Genomic DNA, 26,649 nt, shown 5'->3' with positions numbered 1-26,649 from the left:
GTGTATGGTGTATTCTGGACACCAGTAGTGCAGTTACTTTGCAGGTAAATTCACATAGGAATTCCACATTTGAGCTCTAGAGAGTTCTTTTATGTTCAACTTGCACTTAAAAACCCCACGTTTTTCCTTATTAAGAGCCAACTGTGGGATCTATGCATATTTAGATCCAGGAATATCCCTTTATGTCTCGAGATGATGTTTTGATGCAGTAAAGAAGCACCAAGGAGCTGAAGCAGAACATGGAGGGTGACTGACCCCCTCAGGTTCCTGTGTGAGAAGCAAACTGGGCCCATAGGATTGTGTTTCCCCTCCTGTGTATAGATAGAAGAAATCAAAAAGAGTGAGTTTTAACAACTAAACCTTCCTTTGTTATTGTGCTGCTGTTAGGATGGAGTGAGTAAGAGCCCTGAGAAGCGTTCATCTCTACCAAGACCTTCCTCCATCCTCCCTCCTCGACGAGGTGTGTCAGGAGACCGAGACAGAGAGGAGAACTCCCTGTCCCTCACAGCTTCTCTTTCCTCTTCAGTACGACGGACTACACGTATGTTGACTTTTTTTTTTTTTTTTTTGCTTATTAACCTTCTCCTTCTTCTCTGGTTGTCTCCATCCTCATTAGGTTTGTCACATTGTCCCTACCTTTGACACAGAGGAGTGAGTCTGGGGTGTGCTGTTGGAAATGAGAGCCCACAGGCTGGTTTTGTTCATATTCCAAATGCCTGAAAACAGGGACCAAGGACTGCTGCCCAGACTGATAGCTGATATTAGAAAATGCCTTTGCAGGGAGCTCAGAGCTGGCTGAGGTATTTAAATTAACACAGAGCATTTACAAATAGCAGCAAGAAATAATGAGTCAAAACTGAAGCAGACAACCTGAAATATTCTGATGGATCTTGGAAAAGTGGGCCTGATAGTTACAGTCATTAATTTGCTGCTTCCCAGTAATTATCTCCCTGTGTTCTACTCCTAGGGTAAAATCTCTGCTGAGAATTGAGATGTTAACTACCAGAGTGACTCACTGGGGGCAGTTAAGATAGTGAACCAGCTTGGTTCCTTTTATGAGGACCAAAGTTATCAAATCACAAGCCAAAATAAATTACAGGACAAAGAAATTTACTAAATAACCCCAGAAATTTTAGCCAGGTTTTAGAACCCATATGTGGCTTCCTGCCTTCCAATAGGAATTCCTCTGCCTTCTCTCTTTAGAAAGCAATCTCAGTCCTTTTTAAGACAGCTTAAGGGAAACAGATGATTAAATTCTGCAAAAAAAGTCCTTTGAAAGTGATGCTCCAAAGGTAAAACAGAGACCCTTTGAAAGCAGAGTGACCTCCAGCTGCCACAGCAGCCAGCCCATTCTCCTGACCAGGAGTGAGAGGCCATGAAGCATTTGGCAGTGTGGTGAAGGGCTGAGGAATGAAAAATAAATACACCAGACCTGCAAGGAGATGGGGAATAAAATAATTCCCTTTCTGTCTCAGATGGTATAGTGAGTAGCTTTAGGGTTGGTTTGGAAAGAGAGAAACCTGTTCAGGGAAATGGGAGATGAGTGGAGTATGTTCAGTCTGCCTAATGAATCACGTGGAGCAAAGAGTGTCTCCTGAGCCCCAGGGACCAGGAGTGCATTGGGTTTGGGCCACCATCATTGCATAAACAGGATGATTAGCAAATATTTTAAATAAAAATTTGTTTAGTCCCACTGGATCCTTTTGAGAGGCCCATTAGATTTATAATTTCTGAACAATTGAATAGTGAAATCATACATGCACCCATTCAGCATTGGGGTTCCCAGGTTTTGAGAGTTACTTTGATGTTTTTCTCCATAAGTATTCTCAGCAAAATTTTACTTTGGAGATATCTCAGCTTCTGTTTATTTATGTTTGAGAGTTAGGAGCAGAGCTGGTTGCAGAAAGCACAGCTAAACCAGTCTTTGTGCCCAGGGAAAAGGACTGCCAATACCATAAACACTGAATGGAGCTGCTACAAAATTGAGTTTTTTTAACTTACGTGCAAATCTTAAGTAGAATGTGACTTTTTATCAAGGTTACCTCTGGTAATGGCTTTCTTTCACAGCACTAATGAGAAACAGCAATTGAATGTGAGGACACCTACCCATCCACAAAACAGATCTATAGCTTGTGCACCAGTTGAATGCCCACCTGGGGTTCATCTGCAGTTCACCAGCAGTGGTATGAGAAACAGCACCAGCCAGGCACTCACAGCTTTTTATTTTAGGAATATGATTAAAATTTTTACTGCGTTCTAGTTTATTGCCCAGATCCACTGAAATTGGTTGGATCAAGTCCCAAAGGTTGGATTCCAAGGATGCTTCTCATCCTTTCCCCAAAATGGAAATAAATGTGATCATGTGCCTTGTTTAGCCAGCTTTGCAGGAAGCAGAGGTAATTGTGGGAAGCACTCCAGTGTTACAGAATGGAGAGCTCAGTCCCTCTGGGGGCATTAGCTCAATCTCTCATGGCAAGGTAATTCCTGGCAGGTTGATTAGCAAAGAAACAGAGAGACCCATTCAAGCTGCTGTTCCAGCAGTAGCACTGCCATCTTAAGAGCTGTGTCTCATTTGGCACATAGGGATGCAGTTTTGGGAGTAAAAAGGGAAGAAGAGCTGTCCTTCTGTGGCTCTAAAGCTGTTTGTTGTTTTTTTTTTTCCTTGAATGTAGGATCAGAGCCAATTCGTAGCAGAACGGGAAAAAGTGGAACTTCTACCCCCACCACTCCTGGCTCCACTGCCATCACTCCAGGGACACCACCAAGCTATGCCTCCCGTACCCCAGGCACTCCAGGGACACCCAGTTACTCCAGAACTCCCCACACTCCTGGGACCCCCAAATCTGCAATACTGGTACCTACTGAGAAAAAAGTTGCCATAATTCGCACTCCTCCTAAATCTCCAGCCACTCCAAAGCAGCTACGAGTTATTAATCAGCCTTTACCTGACCTCAAGAATGTCAGGTCCAAAATTGGCTCAACAGATAATATCAAATACCAGCCTAAAGGAGGGCAGGTAAGGATTCCACTCTTTATGTCCATCCATATGTTATTTACTCTTTTGTGTGCACCTTTGTGATAGGCATGGGGTAGGACACATTTTGATTGTCTTGTAAAGCTACTTCTGTTCTCCAGATCCCTTGTTTAAGTGATGTTAAATGGCAAAGAAGAGGACAATCTTCAGAAACTATCTTGCTGCATGAAAATTAACAGTGCATGAGATCCATTAAAAAATTTCAAACAGGACTTTGCACTCCATGCCATGGATACGTTTCTGCCTGAGTCTCAGCAGTTGCTGCTTACATAGTCTTTATCAGTACAAATAAATAAGAGTTTTGTTTAATTCAAACAAGTAGCAGGATTACACTTTCCTGTGCCATTTATATGACATGCATTGTGTTGGGTGAAGTTAATTAGGGTTGCAGCCTCCAACCTGGTAAATGCACCCCACAGTCAACATGGGGGAAGGGGGCAAATATTAGACTTAACTGCTTTCTTGCTCCTTAGTTCAAATAAGCAGGAACAGGGCTTAAACTGTATGAACTGGAGGATGCATATAAATGTAAACATAAGAATGTGTTGTTAGGCAGATCAGGATTTTCTATTCTCACTGAAAGAACAAGAAGTCAGTGACATCTTGATGTGATTAAGCACTGAAAAAAGAGTTAATTTCATGCCTTGTAGTTACGCAATGAAGCACATTTTTATAAGGAGTGATTTCAGCTAAAGAGCAAACCTGTGTATAGGGTGGCAAAATCAAAGGATCTCAGAATGCTTTGGGTTGGAGATGACCCTAAAGATATCTAATTCTAGCCTGTTCCCATGTGGCCTGGAACACTTCCAGGGATGGGGCATCAACCACTTCTCTGGGCAACCTGTGCCTGTGCCTCACCACCTTTACAATCAAGAATTTCTTCTCAATTTTTTTTTAATTGAATCCTGTTCTCTGGCAATTTGGAGCCATTCCCCCTTGTGCTGTGACTCCAGGCCCTTGTCCAAAGTCCCTTTCCAGCTCTCTTGGAGCCCCTTTAGGCACTGGAGGATCTCAGAGCCTCCTCTACTCCAGGCAGAACAATCTCAACACTTTCAGTCTGTCTTTGTAGCAGACGTGCTCCAGCCCTCTGAGCATCTTCATGGCCCTCCTCTGGACTTGTTCCAGCAGGTCCATGTCCTTCCTATACTGGGGACACAGTACTCCAGGGGTCATGAGAGCACAGGGGCAGACTCCTCAGCCTGTGGATCATTCTTCTCTGGATGCAGCCCAGGACAGGGTTGGTCTCAGGGATGCAGGTGCACATGGCTGGCTCTTGTCCAGCTCTCATCCACCAGCATCCCCAAGTCCTTCTCAGCAGGGCTGCTCTCAATCCATGCTCTGTTCAGCCTCTGTGCTTGGGATTGACCCACGTGAAGGACCTTGCACTTACCTTTGCTGAATCCCCTGTTATTACAGACAGAACTCACCAAATTTGGAAGGGGCAATAAAAATGGAGGCTTTCATGCTAAGCAGAAGCTTTTGGAGACCGAGGGAAAGTCAGATAGGAAGTACCATAAATCTTGCTGAGGTATGGTGTTCATACCTTCCTTTTCAGAGTCTCTGCTTGATACTCTACCAAGCAGAGCCAAAGCCAGAGCAGGAGTAGTCTTCTCTCATTTTTGAAAAATGCAGAAATGCTAACACAGATGGCATTAAAAGCCAAAATTATGTCCAAGCAATTTGTTTTTCTTTTCATTTGGAAGAATTGTTCTAGCTTAGAGCAGGAAGCCATCCATTCTGTTAATATTTAAGGAGTTCTAAAACTAATAGTAACCTGATAGATACTCTATGTGATTTAGCAACAAAGAGGCAGAAGGAGGAAAAAATATATAGCTTACCAACATTTATGCTAAAAATATGGGCAATTCAATCTTGTGGGTGTAAACAATTATGTTGATGTAATTTTTGTAAGGAGCTCCTGTGTATTTCGTATTGATTCTAGACAGAGCCCTATGGTGAAAACACCCAGAGTCTTCAGCTCCCTTTAACTTACTGAGTTACAACAACAGGAATGTGAGTGCTTCATGAAAGGTTCATTTCTCAGCTGCCTCCAGGGACAGGACTTCAGGGTGAATAGCGTGCACCCCATTTGGTTGTCCTGAAAACAGGACATTCCAGAAATTTGGGTTACACAGTGTTTCCAGATCACATACTTATATATGTGTGTATTAGTATTGCAATTGATAGTGGAATTTACAGAACAATGAGGTTTGCCTAATTCTGTCTCAGAAAGAAATAATAAATAGGATCAAAACTTAACATTGCAGCCCTGTGTGTGCTGTAGGTCTTCCAGAGAAAAAGAACAGGTTCATATTTTAAGCAGTAAGACATCTCTAAGGTGCTGATCCTGTTTTCATAGTAAATTAACACATTCAGTACTTTCCAGGATTTGGACAGTAGCCAGTTACTTATAAAGTCAAGAAGATAATGCCTCAGCAAAGGTACTTGTGCCTTTCTTTTGACAGGTGTGATTATTTTGCACAGGAGCTCCACTCTGTTTGAAACACTGTGTAGCAGATGGTTGTGGTGTGCATGGTCTCCAGCAGCACAAATTCAGACTCTGCTTCTGGATTAGCATTCCTCACACAGGCCCAGCTGTTGGACTTGGGGCCCAAAACCAGCACCATGATACCCTGTCCTCCTCCTCCCTGTTACTCTGCCTGGACTGTAACAATTACACAAGGACCAGGGCACAGCAAATTGTATTTCTTTGTAGATACCATGCCTAGACAGCTAAATTTCCTTAGCAGCTCCAAAGAACTGCTCAGAGTCTTTGCTGAGCAGTGAAGGATGGCACATTGTGACACAGGATGGCATTTCACTGCTGTGGGCATTACAGGGAAAATCTGCTGGGTGAACAAAACATCACTGAAGCTAAAACATTTTTTAGTTGCAGTGGTATGTAGCCACTTGAGCTGTGGGATGGGCAAAGAGAAGCTCACTAAGTTTTTCCTTTATGTCTCTTTTATGCCATAGTTGCTCAGTCTAGACAAGAGGTTTTAGGATAATTCTTTTCCAGTTTCTGCAGCTGAATTTTATAGGGATTGTGAGAGCAACACATGAAAGCTAATTTAATTTCCTTGTGTCTGCTCAGTTCTTTAATGTCTGGTAGCAATATTACCCCGGCTGAAATGAGCTGTTATCTGCTGTTTGCTTTTAGTGATGATACATGAAACAAATAGAAAACTTCTTTATAAGCTGAACTGGAAGTGCTGATAGCAATAGCCACAGGAAAAAAAGGCAGAGAAAAACCCAGCATACATCTGGGCAAGTTAAGCACATAAACATAACATGCAAATCACTAAAGGAGTACAGATAGGCAGCCGAGAAGTGTCATTTGGAGACAGAATATCCTTTTACCAGTGGTCTATTTGAACCTGGCACAAGGACTTCTCTTAATTTTGAGCTGTTCTAGATAAAGCTGCACTCTGAAACTGCTAGAGGCTGGGGTGCAAAACTGAAGAAGCTCTTGGGGATGTTTGAATGCTATATAAATCAAGAAGTGCAGTGCTTCAGCCTGGAATTTTATCAAAAGCTCATCACACAGAAGACTGATTTTCCTTCAGCTCTGACTTGCCAGCCACAGAAACAAAGGGGAGAAATCATTCCACCTGGTGGGGGTTGTGTGAGTGTGGTGTGTGAAGAGAATGAATTAGGGGAAGAAACAAGCTAAGTTAGCACTGCATTAAGCTACTACAAGGAATAGATATGGCTTGAAACATGTTTTAACTGGTATTCTGCAATGGAGAAAAATTAGGACTTCTCTGCTCTGTGAGGCAGCCTTTTTTCTCTTTATGGTACAGTATGGTGAAATATATCATTACTGGCAAAACTCAGAGGCAACTTGCTCATGGGTATTTCTGCTGGGCTTCAAATGGATTTTCACACTGCATCAGCTGTGGAGGAAATGCTGTGCTTTCAAAAGTAACCTATTTGCATCTGTTATTTCTCAGACAGCTCAAGGGAGCTCAGAGAGGGTGTTGGAAATCTGTTTCAGATGCCAAGACTGATTTTTTGTTGTGTTTTTTGGTTCAGGTTTTTTGTTTTCCTTTTGAAATTCTGTCTATGAATGTGGTTGGTACCATATCAGAGTACAAAAGTGCACTAACTGAGTCTTTTCATTCCTGGCAAGAAAGGAATAATGCATCATGGGTCAGCAACCAAGGATAAAACTAACCTAGATTTCTCTTTATTTTCTCTTAAAATGTATACTTAAAAACTCAGCCGAGGGCAAGAATTTCAGTGGATGTGAAGCAGCAGAGCTTCATCAAAGTGAATGGACCTTCACAGGATAGAATTACATGCATAAGCTTTAAAGTACCATTTATTATAGTGACAGCCAGGCACCTTGTAAGAATTAAGATGACACATAGAAAACTGGAATATCTAAGCCATGCTGAAGAATTAAATGTTCCTTAAAGGTTTTTAGAAAGATTAAGGAAGAACTTCACCATCTTCCCTAAACTATAGAAAACAAAGTGCAATTAGTAATGAGTCAGAAAGTCTGAACAAATTGATGACACCACTATCCAGCAGATGCTTTCCAAAAACCACAGAAATGCTTGCAAGGAGAATAGGCATGTGTGTTAGATGATAAAATAGACTGGCACTGGGAAGACATCTCAGAGGTGGGCAGAGGAGGAGGCTCAAATGACTATCTTTTGTTAGCTTCAAAATCAGTTTGGATTGATGCCAAATTGATTTTTTTTGCCTTGTCTTTTATATATTCTCTGTGTTCTTCACACATAAATTTGTAGCTTTGTAGCCTATCTCCAGTGCTTTTCCCGACCCTACCCAATAAGAAAAAAGAGAAAACACATCCCAAAGGTTCCAAGCTGGTGGTCTGAGGCTTCTATCCTATCTTGGTTCTTCCTGGGAACCAAGACCAGCTCTTTGAAACATATTTTTATAAACAGTTTAGTCCCTATCTAGAGGAGGAGGAATTTGAAAAATAGTTAAACTGGGGGGATTACCTCACCAACTGTGCTTCTAACTGGGGATTCTTGTCAGATATGCTAATTTTCAAAACCTATTAAAAATATATACAGATTATGCTGTGTGTGCATCTTCAGCATTTTCCACGAATTGTGTACCTCAGGGGTCTTATAAAGATAACCCCTTCTATCACCCAAATGTGTCTGGCTTGTGATTTTAGGACTAGTGAAAAGGCATCAGGATGGCAGGAGAGATTCCCGGCCGAGACACACCCCAGAACCCCCATCATCATGATTTCCAGCCCTGTCTGCAGAGATCAGTGGGCTTCTGGCATGTTCCTTGCCTCAGTGGCAGCAGTCAGTACAGACAGACAGCTCTGGTTGGTGCACCAGGGCTGAGCACCTCCTGGAGAAAGTCAGGTCAAAATTCTCAGTTAACTTCCCCTTGAGGTGGCATCTTATGATTCCTCCTGCTGTTTCACATGTCTTTGCACTGCCTTATGAGCACTCACAACTGCCCAAAATGTGAAAGTCTGTAAGTTCTATACTGTTGTTGCAATGGCTGCTGAAGAGTGTCCAGAAAGATGGTGGAGAGCAAGGCTTCACAAAATGTGCAGTCTGAGCTGTTGCTGGATCCCACTCTCCTTCCAGCACACCGTGGGCTTTTTCTCCAGTCCACAACATAGTTGAATGAAAACCACTAATGCCCAAGTTAAAAGGATGTTCCTGCATAGGTCAGTGATGAATAGAAATGAGTTCATAAGGGCTAAACTCAGTGCCTTCCCCAGCCAGAGGCACATGAGCTGTACAGGGAGGTGTGGACTGACATGGAGCATGGCTGTTGTTTCATGATGTAGCTGAGAGACTGGGAGGCAATTGTTTCCACATTGTTGGCTGCACTCATTGGAATAAGTTTGTGCATTTGTCAACTCAACAATTCAAAGCTGTAAAATAAATTAATCTCTGTCAGCCCGCTTTGTACATTCCCAGGTTTGGAGATTTGCAAGACATTTGAAGGGATTTGTTCTGCACTGAGAATTAGAAAGAATCTGCAAGTGTGAGGAGAAATTAGGAGTTTCAGGTACACCTTCAAAACTGTCAGAGCTCAAACCTGTAATTTTTACGTTTATGAAATTTAGAATTTTGGCTGAAAATTGCAGATTGGACAGAAATAACATCTTGCAGCTCCTGTGTTCAGACTGCACTTGTTTAAAGGAAGGCTTGCCTGAGTACAGTCTGTACAGTTAAGCCTTGAATTATTCTGGATAAAAAGCTAGATGTTCTTCCTGACTCATATTTTAGAAAACTTAAGCAATCACTGCCAGTCTCTAGCAAGTTTCAGAAGGGGTTTTTTGAGGAAATGGCAGGAAAGAAAAGAATAGAAACCTTAGGTGTTATGTTGGACATTTGGATTTGAACAATAAAGAAGTGCTAAGGGACATATCTGCTGAATGTTGGAAAAGCCAGCTTACATGAAGAGATGACTGCAAAATAATTTTGAGCTTGAACTGAACAACCTAATTGTCTCCATTATGCTGGAGTAAAGAAATTCCAGATGTAGTGATTCAAAACTCTTCTCAAAGATACAGAAACTGATTTGGAAACTGATACCTGATGCTCAGCACTTGATATTTGAAGCTAACAGTACTCTTTCCATAAGTAGGAACTATTGTATCTAAAATTTAAGTATTAGACTCTGAATTTTAGCAAAATCTGTTAGTTTGATTGTTCTTGGGTTTTGTTGTTGCTGTTGTTGAGAGCTTGTTCTCTACTAAGAGCAGGATGAGGATGGCACATTATTTTGCCTCTGTCCAGCACAGCCTTTTATTTTCAATATCACTAGTTTCTGGACAGGCAGCCTTGCTGGTGTGTGTATCCACTTATTCCAGGAGTGCAAAGGCTGAACATCATCACAAGCCCTGTCTTGTAGGTGTGGAAAATCTGAGGCACAGTTTTTCTCTTCAAGGACTTTACTAGGCCAAATAAATACCCTCCATCTCCCTTTCCTCTCCCTCTAGCCTCTGCCAGGAGCATGAAGACCTGTATCATCTGTATCATCTGTCCTTGGCAGCAGATACATTTGGAAGCACTTTGAACTCTTGATTCTAATCAGTTTTTAACCTTAACCTTACTTCCTGTGCAAGACCCGTTCTTGTCTCACTTAAATGCCTGTGTTAACCTGAGGATCAAACACTGAAATAATGTCTAGTTCCTGGGATATGGCTTAGTCAAATTGCTGTGGTAAATAGAAGGAATCGTTCCTTTTTGATAAGCTATTAGGAATCTGGAAGCTTTTCCCAGTGTCACAGCTCCACAGCATGTTCAAACAGCAAGCAGAGCCAAGCTGGAGTATTTTAAATGCTTTAAGCAGTGTTTGTGGCAGAGCTTCTCAGAGGCCCTAATTGCAAGGCAGGGAGAACACAAGCCATCATCTCCTTGGAAAAAATACTCAGAGCCCGTAATTTCATCAGCATCACAACTTTTGTTCTTCAAATATCTGTTTCAATGTATACCAGTGTAGTATGCCATAGAAGGGAGTTTGTTTATGGACTCTCTGCCCAGATGTTGCTAAGTTGGGGGCTTTTCCTCTTCTTGTGAAAAGCAGCTGAACTGAATTATTCTAGGCAGCAATGGAATATAATTCTTTCTCTTTCATAAGCAGCTTTTGGACATTGGTGTTGTCTTTGGCAGTGAACTAAACTGCTGAACACAACTGAACTAAATTCCCTTAGGCATTTCTCTGCCGTCCTCTCAGTGTTTCTACAAACTTCTGCTCATCACGAACACAGGGGTGTAGTACCAGCAGAGGAGGACCTGCAAACTGTTGTACATGGAGTCTTTAAAATCTAACTCATATTCTGCTTAACAAGAGGCATATATCTGACTGGAGGATTCACAGGTATTGGGTCTCATAGCCTGCCTTCTTGTGCTAGCAAGCTTAAACTAAAACTATTCCCTGTGCTCTAGTGTGGATGTTTCCCTTGGACCACAACTGTTCTGATTGCCAGTCAAGGAGTAGGAAGAGAACTAGTTAACTCTGCTGAGTACAGAGCAATTTATGCCTCATCTGTATCAACTCTGAGAAAAATACCTTCAATGCTTGTTTTCTTTATAGGCTATGCATAAATGCTCCACATTGCCCAGAGCTCTCACAGGTAGCATTCAGACTGCATAGGTGGGTGTTGGAGTGCATTCTCCCAGTCCTGCTGGCGACTCTCTGGAAGCAGTGGGACTCACTGGGGTCATGCTCTGTGCATGTTGGCACAGAATCTGCCTTGGGCTTCAGTTCTGGACCATTGCTGAAGGAGTCATCAGAAGACAGAGTGAGGGGAAGGCCTGTCAGACTTCCAGAGCTTCAGACAGAAACCAGTTTTCTCGAGTATAATAGGATTTTGTAGAATAAACATTGCATTGTCTATAAGGCTTTGATTTCTCACTGTGGTTTAATTACACGTAATTATGACAAGTGCTAAGGAACCTCAGCTTCGTCTTAACCCAAATACTGACTTCAGCACACCTGCACAAACCAGTATCACATCAGAAGAGAAGGCACACACTTCATACTGGCAGGTCAGAGCAAGGATTGCAAGGCACTCTGTCACGACATCATCTTGTTGCGATTTCTAGAGAGTGTGAATAGAAAGCAGTCCTGTTTCTGCCACAGTTTCATTTTGCCACAGACAAAATGTTCCCTTTCCTGAATGAGAGCATGAGCAGGCTTGATCTTTTACTTAACTTTCAGCACAATTGAAGTGCATATATGTGAATCCCTACCACACCTCCACCCACACACAAGATGTACATACACATTTGGAACACAGAGAACCTTCCTGGTGAGTCATGGTGTTTTTGCTGCCTCTGTTGCAGGCAGCTGCATCATCTAATTCCTTTCATCAAGTGCCATCATAAAAGTTTACCATTTTCTTGTAGCTGTGCTCCCTCACGTGGCAGTTCCAAAGGTTCCCTGCTCTGATAGTGAAAGATTTCCCTCCAGATGCCAGCTTCAAATGATTTATAGTCAGTTTACATTCTTTGTTTGCAAGCCAAAGTTTCTCTTTGGTGTAAATGGTTCCTGTCCCTTTCTGGTAAGCTCCCTCTCCTGATTGCAGTCTGATTCCTTAAACAAAATCACTTCTGCACTCAAACTGACTGGCTGGCAATCTCAGCCTTTCTCAACTCATTTGGAACTTACTGGCCAATTTCAGCCAGTGCTGGCAAGAGAGCAGTGGTGAGAAATGCAGGCAGTCCCTCCACATGGAGTGATGGTTGTTGACAGAGTATGGAATAGAGACTCAGCAGAACACCCTCACTGGGGTCAAGGCAGTGAACTCAGCCCTTCTCCACAATCAGGGACAACAAACAGTTGGCTGGTTGTGTATTAGCCTGTTTGCCCAGTCTAGAAGACTTCAGAAAAAGCTTGGGACAAAATGCTGGCTAGAAGGGATAGGGCTTACTGAAGTATACAGGATGGATGAATTAAGCAGTTTAAGCCCTAATCTACAGAAAAAAAAGCTCCATTAATTTGTGGAGCACTTAATTATTGAGGATGGTAATGATTTAAATACATGCAGGGATACTGATATGTCCCAGGAAAGGGAGAAAGAGATCATCAGGGAAAACCTGAATCAGTTCAGTTCCTCCCTGTGCCAGATGACCAGCAGAATGCATGCATGTCACTCAGCTCTCTCCAGCCCTCAGCACAGGACACAAATGATGCATAGGTCTCCTGCTGGCCCTGCCACACAGGGGCACATTTCACCCTGTGAGACAGAGAGGATAATTGAGATGATTTGTTCTTTATATATCTGCCAGCCAGGTCCATGGGCCATGAGACTCATGAACTGTCAGACTTATGAGTGCAAATCAACCTTTAGGCACTTGATCAAAGGCACTCTCTCAACTTTTCACCTTGCTTTGGCTCCATTTTAAGCTCCAGGCTCCCAGTGCACAGGTCTTGCCATGACCTGTAAGTCAGCATTTTCAGAACAAATGAATCCCTGTAGCCATAGCTAAGAAATGCTGCTGATCCATCACTGAGACATGTGCTCAGAAAGTGCCAGGGAGGCTTTCTGTTTTGCCCATGGAAGCTGTCTGAGAACCAGATCTGAATGCACATCTGATGTGTGTTTCTGTAACTGATGTGACATGTGTCTTATATAGTACTGGGGTACATTTTGGAACAAACATTCTGTTGAGAGAAAGCACAAGCATAAAACTCCAAAGGCATTTGCTTTCCTGTTTCAGCCTATGTTAGTTTACTTGGACAAATAAGCAGATGGGAGGGGGGAAGACAGAAATCAGTTTGACTATTGAGGATGCCCTTCTGAAGGTGACCAGATCTTTTATCAGTTAAAGCAAGTTTTGGCTTTAAACTCAAAAATTTTAGTTAAAAAGAATCTTAACGTTCTAATGGTTTGATTTAGTTGTTATATGTAATAAGAATGATCCATGAAACAGCTTGCTGTGAAGAACTCCTTCATACTAGCTGCAAAGAGTGAGACTCTGAACATTTCTTCTGAGAGTTTACTGGGTTTAAGGGTGTAATCCAGGTGCTCGGTACCAGAGGATTCAACTCACTATCTAAATGTGCTGTTATCCCCACTGCAGGAGCCAAAAGCTGCAAAACCTGATGCCCTTGTCAGAGGGCAGATAGTCTTTTAGTAGTCTGAAGAGGTGAGACACAGAGGGAGTGATTTGTCTCATATTTATCAGGGAACCTGGGGCAGTTTGAGGACCTGAAGCCAGGAAGCAGAACCTTCACAGGGTTCTGCTTCATCCCACTGACTGCTTCAGCAATTTTGGTGCTGCTTTGTGCTCCCAAAGTGGTGAGAAGCTGCAGTGAGGAACCTCAGTGTGCATTTCCAGTGTCTTTATTGGTGAGCCACTGTAGGTTTACCTACAACAGTAGCCAACAGGGCTGTGCTAAGTACTCTGTCAGTGAAGGCTCTCTAAGTGCCACTGAGCAACATGCATAGATAGTAATCCAAATTCTGTGGCTTTCTATACAGGAAAGAGTGTGAATTTCTGTTGTATATTAATGCATAAAAATAAAATCCAGTGTAACACTTGATTAAAGATTTTGTATTTAACCCAGAGAAAGAATATGCTGCATGGTGATGCAAAGAAGGCAGGTGCAGCCTTGGATAGAAACACCTTCTCACACACCTGAAAACTCTATTACTGATGAGCACAACCCCCTGCTCTTGCTCAGAAATAAATCTGAAAATGGTGTTAATCAGGTGTGCACCCAGTAGTCCCTGCCCACTAGTAATTGCCATCCAGCTGCACATCATTCCCTGGGATGAATACAATTATTGGTGGCACCTGAGTTCTGCTAAGCAGAGGAACTGCTTTGCCATGGGGGTCAAGCACAGGACAGCACAGTCTGCCCTTGACAGAGTTTGCCTCCAGGCACTGTCCTGTGCCTGCAGTGCATCTGTGGCTAAGATAACATTAAAAATGTGGACTCCTGGCATGTGTCAGGGAGGCTGGCATCGTTGAGGGAAAATCAAAAACCTTACCTTGTCGTGTGAAGAGACTAAGAGCACAGGGGAGAAGCACAGTGCTGCAAGCACTACAAAGTAATTGTGCCCAAATCTGGTACACCCGGTTTCTGGCTGGCACCAGAAATCAAAAAGCAGTGATTGCAGCTCTAGGTTTCCAGCAGCTGTTGTTTTCTGCCTTGCCCTATAGTAGATGACAGTAAAGAGAGAGAGCAGTAGAGAACTCAGACTACAGATTAAGTAATTTTGTTGCTCCCCTTTCACAGGACTCTGAGGTCTGTTGTATGTATGTAGCTGCTATTACACCTGTATGGGAGAAGGTGGGTTGAAATACCTCAGGATTTCAGCCTGTGACTGTGCTGGCTGGATCTGGGATTTCTGCATCAAAGGCTGGAGTGCTGAGCTGTGGGAAGGAGGGTTCCCATCTTCTTGTGGCCAGTTCAGCAGAAATATTAAACATCACTCAATAGACCCTAGTGGCTGTCCAAAGACAAGGCCCAGTCCAGGCAAGCATGGAGTTAAATTTTTCAAGGGAAAAGCCACCTCTCATACCTCCCAGTATAGAACTTTCCCCTTTGTACTTCACCACCACTTTGTGAGGTAGGAAAAGAGCAGTGTAATGTATTTACAGATGCTGAGTGAGCATACTTAGCACAGAGATTGATTGACAGGGTTTATTTTCCTCACATTTCAATGCAAGTGTCAGAAGAAGGAATCACTGTAGGAGGCAAATTACCCTGGTTTCCTCATCCTGCACCAGCAACTGAGTGTGTGTATGGTATATAGTAAGTTACCTCCAATTCCTTTTAGGTTAGGATTTTAAACAAGAAGATCGATTTTAGCGATATTCAGTCCCGGTGTGGTTCCAGAGATAACATCAAACATTCTGCAGGGGGAGGAAATGTAAGTAGTATGGACACCCTGTGAACAGGCACTTCTAGTGTGGTGATGCACCTCACACAGCCAGAGCCCTCTGTCTCCCTTCCTCTGAGCACTGCTTTCCTTCTTGCTGCTGTTTCACATGCGAGTTTGGTCTGGTGGTCCAGTGAGCTCTGTGTATGCAGTGGTGGCTTCCTGATCTTTCCCCACAGAGCACATTGGACAAGGGAAAGGAAATGATAAAAGAAGGGTTATCTCTAAATGCCCATGTGAAAGTGCAGCGTGAGCCAAAATGGTTCAGTGCCTTTCTTTCATGAGAGCAGCCCAAGAAAGTAATTTCCAGAAAGAGACTGCAGCTCACAGTGAGACTCCAGCCTCCCTGTTGGGCATTTTCTATGCACCAGTCCTTCCTAGCTAACCTTTCAGTTATGTGCATTCAGCAGAAGGGAAGGAAAATAAAACAGAAGGACAAAGAAAGCTCAGAGAAGAGATGTGATCAGCCAGCATGCTGAGTGCTGAAGTCACAGCATTATTCCACTATAAGAATCTGAGGTGGCCCAGGGTTTGACCAGACACCTGCTGGTTTTATGGGGCACACTGGAATAGCTTAAGGTGGCTACAGTTGTCCTGATGGAAATGATCACCTCTCAGGTGGGAAGAGCTGCTGGTGTGGGCATGTCTGATCTGGCAGGTTCAATACAGCCCCCAGTGCTGGTGTGGTGAGCAAACCAGTGGCATTGCACTTACCCTGGAGCTCCTGTCTGGCCTGGAGCGCTGTGACTTCCTGGGGCCTGCCAGCTCAGTGCCTCTGGCTGTGGGCCACGTCTTGGAGCTATTTAGGAGTGCAAGCAAGATGGGAGTGCCACTCTGTGGCTGTTGCCAAGCTGGGCTCAGCAAAGCCATTGCAAGGTGGTTGGCAGCAGGGCAGGAGGAGGGAGGGTGCCTGACCTGCTTCTCTCCAGTGAGCACTGAGCCAGCTGGCTGAACCTCAGCCTGCTCAGGTACAGCTGCAGCAGGCACATGTGTAGATTACTCAGACTCTCCATAGTGGATTGAGGAAATGCATACCATATTCAGATGGAGAAAAATACAAAACAGATGGTAGAGAAAAAAAAACAGTCACCGAAATATCCTAGTTGCTGGGATGCATAAGAAGACAGAAGCAAATGGGATGGGTCCTGCTGTGTGCAGGGCTTTGGAGCACCCACTCTGAAAGGAGGAGGCTCAGAAGCATTTTAGAAAGAACCCACAAGCTGATCTCCTTTATCCTCCTCTTCATTTTGCTAATAGTAAAGTTCAGCCCAGCTCTGTCATCTCCCTGGGTGGGAAGTTTCCTCCTTTGTGGCATGGTCTGTTTTCTACTAACCATTTTTCCTTTTCCAGTGGTGTGTAGAATCTTCTCACTCTTTCTCTGCAGGGCTTGGCTGCATTTTTTTTTTTCTAATTTTATTCTCTTCATTCCTCTAATCTGTGCATGTGTGCACTTTTGACAGGTACAAATTGTAACCAAGAAGATTGACTTGAGTCATGTGACTTCCAAGTGTGGCTCGCTCAAGAATATCCACCACAAACCAGGTACTGTAGGAATTTCCAAGTTATGAGACAAAGCAAGGACCTAATAGTGTTATTTAAACTCAAAGTCATGGATGATACCATTCTCTTTTATAGTCAAGGAGAAAATAAATACTCTTCAGTAATAAAAATACATTAAACAACTAACTAACCAAATAAATAAATATATAAAGACATAAAGGTATGAGACCACCTAATTTAGAGAGGTGATAAATAATGCCAAAGACTGGTATTCTGGCATAAGTTTGAAATACAGGCTTAAGTCAGTGAAATACTAAAGTGTGGGCTTAAATCCCATGAAAATCAGTAGGGCTGCAGCACCTGCTGACAGTTTAAATATATGTTGAAGATTTGATATTTTAATGAACATGAAGAGCATTACTCTGTGCTTCTCCAAAACCATTAGATCTCAACTAAAAGGGAAGTAATGTGAGAGCACTCGTGCTTCAGGTCACACTCTCCCCTGCACTGTTTCAATTTCTTAATCTGTGTTTCCTTTTCCTCTGTAGGAGGTGGGCGTGTGAAAATTGAGAGTGTGAAACTGGATTTCAAAGAAAAAGCTCAGGCTAAAGTTGGTTCACTGGAAAATGCCCACCATGTACCCGGTGGTGGTAACGTCAAGGTAAAGGAACAGCTGTCAAAAGAGGCTCCCACTGTGCCCCTGGCCCAGGGAAATTACTAGAGCTGTGAATTCAGCAATGGTTCTGAATTGAGTAGGAAACATCTGTCTGTCCTCTTTCAAGCACACTCACATACCAATTTGTTCCCTTTGAAATTTGGAATGGCATCTAAGCTGAGAGTGAAATGCCATGTAGTTTGTGCACTGTCTTTTCCCCTAAAGATAAACCTTGTTTGGGACTGCTGGACGGCACAGGTATGATCTGAGATGAGGACTCCATTGTGAAACAGGAGGAAAACATCCCCAAATAAGATCAGTCCCACAAACATTTGAAAATACAGATTTTGAAAACAAATTATAGTGCCCATATAATGCTGATGAAATTTGTACAGCTAGGAACAATGTTACTTCTCTTTAAAGCATCCATCAGAGACAGAAATGGGTAAGAGAATGTAAGATAGTACACCAGTAGCTATTAAAAAGGTGGAAAAATGTCCAGCTTCAATTTTCTGAGAACTGAAGACGCTTCAATCCTTCTAATAGTTTTTAAAAGTAAGCAAAATGATGATCTGCACGGAGATGTGTAACGTGTGCAATTCTTTCCTTTCCTGGAGCAGATTGACAGCCAGAAGCTGAACTTCAGAGAGCACGCCAAGGCCCGTGTTGATCACGGCGCCGAGATCATCACGCAGTCCCCGGGCAGGTCCAGCATGGCCTCGCCACGCCGGCTCAGCAACGTCTCCTCCTCTGGGAGCATCAACCTCCTGGAATCCCCCCAGCTTGCTACCCTTGCTGAAGATGTCACAGCAGCCCTTGCCAAGCAGGGGTTATGAATTCGCTCATTTTGCGTTCTATGAAGTAATAATATTTAGGCATGAGCTCTTGGCAGGAATGGGCTCAGAGCAGGTGTTACGTTCATTCTTTACCATGTCTAAAAGTAAGTTACATCCCAAGACTTGTAGTTACCATACAGTTTAAAAAAAAAACAGAAAAAAAAAATAAATCCATAGATGCAGAAATTGGCCTGACCTCCATTTACAACAGGAAGACACTGGCTTTATATGGGTATACAGCGGTATGTTACATTGGACAATTATTGTTGCTCTGCTCTGTCTTGCATGGAGTACTGTGGTATGATAAAATGCATTTTTACCTTTCATGTGCCTGAAGGCCATCCACCTCTTTCTGAAGAGCCTTGTTAATATCCCAAGTTGCTCATTTCACAGTTCTTTTGATAGATGGGGAAATAAAAAAGAAAAGTTGCCCATTGTAAGTTATTATAGGTTAAATTAACAGTCTGCTTACCAGAAGGAAGGGCATATAGGGAAATTCAACTTTAATTTAAAAAAAAAAAAGTTACTTTGTATAAATGAGTAGAACAAAAGTTGAATTAAGTTATTAACATTTTTTGAACCTGGTTAATTATGTCAGTGTATAGCTGAAAAGCCAATAAATTATTTAACTAATAACTAAAAATACTAGCTGAAAACGTTTGAATCGTGCTTTGGGAAGTGATGTAAAAACGCTGCTGAAAGCAAGCACTCATACCCCAACAGACTTGTGTCTGATTAGAAAGTTGGTTAAGCAGCTAGATTTGTGTGCATACCACCAGTTTCACATTCTTTCCATCTGTTTGATACAGTATTATAGATATATATATTTCTCTGTGGCCATTTGTGATACGCCCTCCTCATATACTTGAATATTCTACTTCTTTATTCACAGTATCTGTGTCTCTTGCACCCTTTGGTGTTGCAATTTTAGGTATGTAAAAGTAGATGTTAGCAGGGGGTTTTTTCCCTATTCATAAGAATACATTTAAAAAGATGAAAATTGTAGCATGAAGTTGCTTTCTGTAACAACTAAAAGCCGTGACCCTGTTTTAGTGACAGATGCAAGTCTATTCTGTGATGCTAGAAAAAGGATTCCTTCCTTCTTCCCTTCCCTCTCTTTCTTCACAAAGGAATGATTTTTGTGGGGTTCAGATGTTTGTAAAAGGGTCTCCAAAGAAGGCTGAGTTTGGACTATGGATTTTTTAAAAATCCACAATAGTTTGACTTTCTTTCTTTCTTTCTTTCTTTCTTTCTTTCTTTCTTTCTTTCTTTCTTTCTTTCTTTCTTTCTTTCTTTCTTTCTTTCTTTCTTTCTTTCTTTCTTTCTTTCTTTCTTTCTTTCTTTCTTTCTTTCTTTCTTTCTTTCTTTCTTCTTTCTTTTCTTTTCTTTTTCTTTCTTTTCTTTCTTTTTTCTTCTTTTCTTTTTCTTTCTTTTCCTTCCTTCCTTTTTTTTTTTGATTCCCACAATAACAATGAATGTTTGATTTATTGTTTTTCTTTTGCTAAAGTTGAAACACAGAAAAAATATTAAGATGTTGTTTCCACTCCTTTAGTGATGTCTCACATGTACACTCAGGCACTCAGATAACAGTGATGTCACAGCAGAGATGCCTGTAAATTACAATACATGAATAAATAAAAATGAGCTCCCTAGACTGGTTGTCATAGCGATGCATCAATTAAATAGGGCATCTTAAAATCCGAGCAAAGTGGGATTATATTGACTGTAAAAATTATAAGAAAAAACGTGCATGAAAGATACACAAAAAGGCAGATATACAACCAACCAATCTAGTGGAGTTACCTGAGAGAACACTGGTGATGGGGATGATCCTCAGCAGCACATAATCACTGATGCCCTATGTACATGAGACATTATGAAACGACCAGTTTACATTCTTGCAGATTGTTTTATCTTTTCCTTTTGAAACCTCGTAACTGAACTTTGCACTGTCAGTTGAGCTATACTTGATCTATGTATTAGGTTAATGATGTGTTTTGGAAACTTTTGATCTGTTCTTTTTCCTTCTTAATTTTTATGTGCATGTGTGTGTGTTGGGGTTTGGTCTGAAAAGACTCACAGAGATTTTTATGTCTGTGGAGATTCTAATAATTAATGGCACAGGATTCCCCATCATTACATTTGGGTAGTAATGCAGTTATTGGACAGTAAATAGTCAGTGGACCAAAGTGGGGTTTTGGCTAAGCTGCTACAGCAGTACAAACGCAAAACAGAGTGGTTAAATCTCTCCAACTTTTACTGAGTAGGAACTTCTGACAGCCCCACATAGGACATTTCAGCTCTGCAAAAAGCTTTTTCACACAATAAAGTACCTAACATTGTTTGTAAGTCAGTTATCTCATACAAAGGACAGTGAATTTAGAACCATCCGAAGTGCCATTGGAGGATTCTGATTTCTGCCTTGTATTTGTTACACTTCTGCTTAAAGTAATCCTAAGAATTCACATGGAAATAGTGTCAAGTGAGGTGCATTAAAAACTCCCATTTTTTCAGGAAAACAACAGACAGAAAGGAAAACTGTCAGTATTTGTATCACATTGCTCTGATTATGCTATCAATTAATATAAATAAGCCTTGCAGTGGTTTTTCTTTCTATGCCTTTTGCCAGTGTAGGAGAAAAACTATGGTACTACTGAACCTCTGCTCTCTGAACCTGAGCAGCATCCCATGGGAACAGTGTTAACCTGAGACTCAAGTGTTTTTATTTTGCTTTTAAAATTGGCATACTCTAGAAAACTAAGCTTAGTTAATCCACCTATGAGTCCAAAGTTAGAGTGGTGTAACACACCAAGTCATTTATTTCATGCATTAAAATGAGCTTTCTTGTTTTGACTGAAGCAAAGACCTTTGTAATCATTATCATCCTTCCATAGAAAGAATCCTAGAATGCTGTGGAGTTAGACGAAAATAAATTAAGAGTTTTGTGCTTTTAAATAATAATTTAAAAAAACAAGTTATGTTACATGACTCTAGATGTTCACTGAAAAGCTCATATTAATCTTAACTTTCTCAAGAAGAGTGTTTGTTTTAAAAACAACAGTTTGTAAATATGTAATGCCCACTAAAGAAGATAGAGCCAGCTTCCTGGAAACTGCATCTGTTGTGTTTCTTTTCCACAGGCATGTTGAGCCAGCAGGTTTGTTGGGTTACCCAGTTCTGTAACAAAGCAGAGATGATCCAGACAAAAGAGATGGTGAAACCTTGTTTGGGTACCTAGGGGAGCACCCCAAATTTAAAAATCCATTGAGTTGTAGAGATGAAAGAGTGCTTCTGCTTCATCTGCAGAGTTTTGTTTCTATGTAACCACAAACTGAAAGAAATCAAAGTTAAGCAAACCTCTATCCAGCAAGAGTAAAGGAAAAACTAATCCTGATGAGGGAAATTATGAGCCCACAAGGGCAATATATATTTTCACTGTACAGCAGTAAGTGGAATTACTCATTGAGCCCTCTGCTATGGTACAGTAGTAACCTCATCACGACTGCTCACACATCTAAGTTTGCCTAAATACGTGACTCAAAGGGAGTCAAAAGGCAGCCTGTGGTGACTACCACATGAGCAGAAGTTTTTTCCATGCTGGACTAAATACTGTTTGAAACCCAAGTATATGTCCCTTCAAAGGCAGATGCCTTGAAGAGTAGATCACATTAGCTGTGAAAATCAGTGCAGGTAGATTTCTAGCCTAGGTGTCTGTGAGTTCACTCACTAGTCAGATTGTTAAAGCAACTCCCTCTGCAACTCCAGCAATTCCCACTGCAGGAAGGTAAATTAGTTTCACACTGGGAAAAGTCAAGTGTATAAAAGCCACTTCAACTTTAGCAAAGAGAAAAAGCCAACAAGTAAACATGCTGTATGCTGGGATATCAAGGAATACAGTCTGCTGTTACAAACCTGTGTTTTTTCTGGTAATTCTAGAGCCTGTTACCATAAAAGAGGCATTTCTTGAATGGCTGGTGGTAGGTAGTTCATGTTTTTCAATCCGATTTGCAATTGTATTTGTTGCTGTATAGTGATTGTTTTGCAAAATAAACTCGCTTGTCATCTAATCGAAGGTGTTAGCTTCCTGTGTTTGTTATCCAGCTCCTCCTGAACCCAAACCCTGTGCAACCAGCACCTGCTGGTACTGCCCTCAGTCTGCCCAGGAGCAGTCACACTGGATCCAGTTGTGTTGTTCAGCTAATGCTTTTACTTTTAGACAAAAGGATTATTTTTTTATGGCTTGCATCCTCTTCTGCAAGGGGTCAGTATCTCCCTGCTGGGTGCAGATTTCTTCTCAGAGAGGGTGATTGGACATTGGAATTGGCTGCCAGAGAGGTGGTGGAGTCAGGGACACCTTCCACTAGACTGGGTGCCACCGAGTCCTGTCCAACCTGGCCGTCAACATTTCCATGGATAGGGCTGGGGGGATGCACAGCTTCTCTGGGCAGCATTCTACTGAGAGTACTGAGACAGAGTACTGCTGTGTGTGACACACCACTGAGAGTACTGCTGCTGCTCTGGGCAACAAATACTGCAGAGAACGTTTGGTTAGTTTGCAGATTAATGTGTGCTGGGTGCCTGCTCGGCACAGGGTGTGGTATAGAAGGGAAATACAACGAGTAGAGTGCCTTAAGTATCCCAAACCTTCAGCAAGCTGGACTTCACACACAATGCTGCAATGTTCCTAAGTAAATGCAGTTGAACAACCTGAAGGAATGATTAAGTGCCATTAATTAGCCAATAGAAGCACCCTCCTAAGCATGCTTAGGTACAAGGCAGACCTAATGCATCACGTATCTGTGGAAAGGGCAAGGATTAAGAAGCTAAGAACAAAAATATAAATCATGATTTAAACATTCACAGCTGGAACAATGGTTGAGAACAGCTGTTAAGAACCTGTTTCTCCCTTTCAAAGTGAACAAAGAAGAGCTGATATTTCATTTATGATTGTTGAGTCTCATTAGCAGCATGTGGTAGGTGATCTGTTTCATCATTTGCTAGCAGATTGTGGTTGTGGAGCATTGAGATGGTTACAATTTGTGACCAAATCTTGATTAACTGCTTGTTACTGAGAGGGAAGGAGGCCCAGGAATCCTGCTACAATGTTTGTTAGAGGTACAGAGCATCTGTCCATGCTGTGCCTCTCAGCTCATGGGGTGTTCCTTGCATTGGAGGAGGATGATCGAAGGTGAGTCAGAGACATCAATAAGAGGCAGAAGCCTTCCACCTAGAGGTGTTTGCCATGCAGAAGTCTCAGTTCCTGGGACTAAAAGACAGTGTGGCCCTGGTGGAGGGGTTCCCAAGCCTGGTTTAGTGTGAGCAGCCTTGTTCTGGACAGAGAAGCATGCTGGGGAGGCGGTGCTCAGCTCTCTGACATGTTTGGTAACTCAGTGGAACAAGAGATCCACGCTTTCTTCTCTGGGAAGAAGGTAAAACAGGTTGGATGGGGCAGGGTTTGAGGGGAGGAGGTTTGTTGCCTTTTTTTCCCCAAAAGAAGCAAAAGTTTTTCACCTACTACCAGAGCATGGAGAGTCCTGAGCCAAGGGATGATAGCCTGACAGTGAAAGCTGAGGTTTTTTTTCTTTTCCCCCAGTTTTGTCCAGATAATCCCCCCACGTCTTCCCCAGAATTTTGTTCCCTCACATCCTGTCCTATCTGCCTGTGCCTGTAATGTGTCTAACTGCAGTTAAATATCTGTGAATATGTTTTGTTGCTTATGCAAAGGCAGTAACTTCCTGCCTAAATGTGGAGGGCCGTGTTTCTTCTCTGTTTTGAAATAGAATTCTCAGATACATGAGTGCTGTTCTGAACTGGTTCCACCTAAATGTGGCTAAGGGATTAAATATCTAACTGTTCTTGTGGAATCTGATCCAGCTGAACTGCAATCCACTCCTGCCCAAATTCATGCAGCAACAGCAGCAAAACTTGTAATTTTAGAGGATCTTTGCAGTTTTAGGGATTATTTATGCTTGTTTCTGAACACAGTTATGTTGTGTTTGAGCAGGGCTAGCTGGAAGAGCTGGGAAGGAGATTTTTGAAGAACCTTAGTTGAAATGTTTTCATGCTGTTTAAAGGCTTTTAAAGAAAAAGCAAGGCTTTCCTAGGCCTCTCTAAATCTTTACATTCCTTCTACCTGACAGACCCTTATGGGAAAGGGTGGCATGAGTGACATCCATCAGTGCTAATCTTCTATGACTGGTTGTCCCAAGTGAGGAAAGGTTTTCCTTCATGATGGGTCTGTTCAGCCAGGAGAGAAGGCTCCTAGCAGCCAGTGGAAAAGTAAGAGATCTCAAGGGTGTGGCAAATGTTTTTTTCCCTGCTCTGGAATCTACGATTAGGAGTTGTTTGCAGCTTTGCTCTTGGAAAGGCTGCTGCACAACAGAGTGGTTTGACATGCCCTTGAGAGCCTGGATTCTGCACAGAGAGTTCAGATAAATAAGATGTGAATTTTTAGTAGTGTGTATGGCACGGATTGATTGAGGATGGGAACTTGAGAGCATAACCATGGAAACAAGTGCAAGGCAGTGAGGTTTGAGCAGTTCCCTGCTCTGAGCACTCCTGTGTAAAGTGGGGGCTTCATGCTCAGGTTCTGTTCCGTGTCCCCACTCTGTGCTGTGCTGCCAGCCTTGACTGTTTCTGGATCAAGACTAAGTGCTGCTGTGATGGACTGTAAACATAGCTGTCTGATGAGTAGAGCAGTGATCAAACAGAATCATGTCATCTGGAGGCATGTCAGACTCCTCCTGTCTGCAGTCAGAGAGGAAATGGGTAGATGGTGTCATGGGCATCTTCTGTGGCTGAGCAGCTGCATGGGCTAGGAATTGTTGGAGTGGTGCAGAGCTTTCTCCACTCTTCCCTCACCTGCTTTCTGAAAGCAGTGACTTTTTGCAGTAGTCTTGATCTTTTTGCAGGCAGACTGACCTGTGTTTCTGGGCCAGCCCAAGATGCCAGTGTAGCCTAGAGGACAGAGCACAGGTGAGTTTTCAGGACACTTTACTGGTGTCCTACTGTAATGGCCTCTCTGAAGAGTCCACCTCTTTCCTCTCTATCCCCACTGTCAGGGAAGGCAGGGGACTGATTTGCAGGGCTTTCCCTTTGTAGCATCCACTGTAGTGTTAGTATTTAGGTGTGGTCAAATGCTGGCTGCAAATCTGAAAGCCTCTTCTGCCAGCAAAAATTCAGTATGGAGACAAATAAAATCTTCCAGGTGGTAAAATTTCTTCTTCTCTTGCACATGCAATTCATTTTACTTAGAGAGATAAAATTATTTCAGCTTTGTGTACCCTTTGTGTGGTGGGTATTGTCTCCAAAACAAGGCAAGAACAAAACTTGTCTCTAGCCACTGTCAAACTTCCTGTGAAGCACCTTTGCCACCTCCTGGGTTTAGTGCTGGTCATGGCCTGGCTGGATTTGAGATCTGCATCTTCATGCCTGCAGTTCTTGTGACAGAGCCAGCTGTTGATAAAGTTTCCTTTGCTCTCTGATTTGTTTTGCATCAGAAGTTCTGTAACTTCAAGCCTCTGTACAAAGATATTTATGTGTCTTTTGTGACTGGGTGTGTGCTGCACTCAAATGGTAAGCTTGACTAGAACTGCAATTTGCATTTCTATTTTCGGTTACTACAAAGTGATCATAAACAAAATTCCAAGTAGTGATTTAGTATTTCCTCTCAGTGCTGGGCTATGCGACCTCCACTTGCTAATGGCTTGTGACAGGGCAAGGCTCTGGCTATGCACAAAGAAAGAGTAAGGAAAATAATCCTGGACTTCAAAGCTATTTGTTTTCTCTAAAGAGTCTTCAAGGATGTAACAAAAAGCCAGGTAGAGGTACTAATATGTCCTCCTGCTTTCTGAGTGATAGTTAACTGTCGGAGTTCAGAGTGCAAGAAATTCCCAAAACTTTGGGCCTGTAAATCAAAGCCTGGAAAAGAGCACAGGATTTGAACTGAGGCCTTGGGAAAAGCTTCCAAGCTTAGGTGCTAAAAGAATGTAGATTTAAAGTTTAAAGCAGAGACATGTTAAGTAGGAAAAAAGCTTAGTTATAAAGTTTAAGATACAGAAGGAATAAAGTAGTTGCAAAGGTGACAGAATAGGTTTGTGTGTCTGAACAGGATTGGCTGAGAAAGGTCACACTGTAATTGGAAAAAAATTTCTTAATATTGGATTAGAAATATAAATATCCTTGTTGGCAGTGTTTTATTGGTTAATAGTCCTTAAAAGATCTTGTAACCATAAGTCCTGTGACTTCTGGTCATGCTTTCAATAACTGTAACAAG

The 26,649-nt window shown here is 42.3% G+C and overlaps 1 protein-coding gene across 29 annotated transcripts in view; it reads left to right on the top strand.

Annotated features, from left to right (window-relative positions):
• Nucleotides 1-22,441, top strand: part of MAP2 (microtubule associated protein 2) — a 225,034-nt gene extending 202,593 nt beyond the window's left edge. For 28 of the 29 annotated variants that reach the window (XM_088167702.1, XM_088167704.1, XM_088167715.1 and 25 more), the window contains 5 exons: nt 388-541; nt 2,673-3,016; nt 16,844-16,925; nt 17,432-17,544; nt 18,159-22,441. In XM_088167702.1, coding sequence (XP_088023828.1) covers nt 388-541; nt 2,673-3,016; nt 16,844-16,925; nt 17,432-17,544; nt 18,159-18,374 — 909 coding nt within the window. In that variant the 3' untranslated portion in view covers nt 18,375-22,441. Of the gene's footprint in view, nt 1-387; nt 542-2,672; nt 3,017-15,281; nt 15,375-16,843; nt 16,926-17,431; nt 17,545-18,158 lie in introns of all 29 variants that reach the window. The other variant, XM_088167717.1, reaches the window with a different exon arrangement.
• Nucleotides 22,442-26,649: the final 4,208 nt, after the last annotated feature.

This window comes from Sturnus vulgaris, chromosome 7 (genome assembly GCF_052056855.1).
Source record: "Sturnus vulgaris isolate bStuVul1 chromosome 7, bStuVul1.hap1, whole genome shotgun sequence".
In the NCBI taxonomy this organism is placed as follows: domain Eukaryota; kingdom Metazoa; phylum Chordata; class Aves; order Passeriformes; family Sturnidae; genus Sturnus; species Sturnus vulgaris.
Note: the sequence above shows the minus strand (reverse complement) of the source record. Positions and strands in the feature narration are given on the sequence as shown.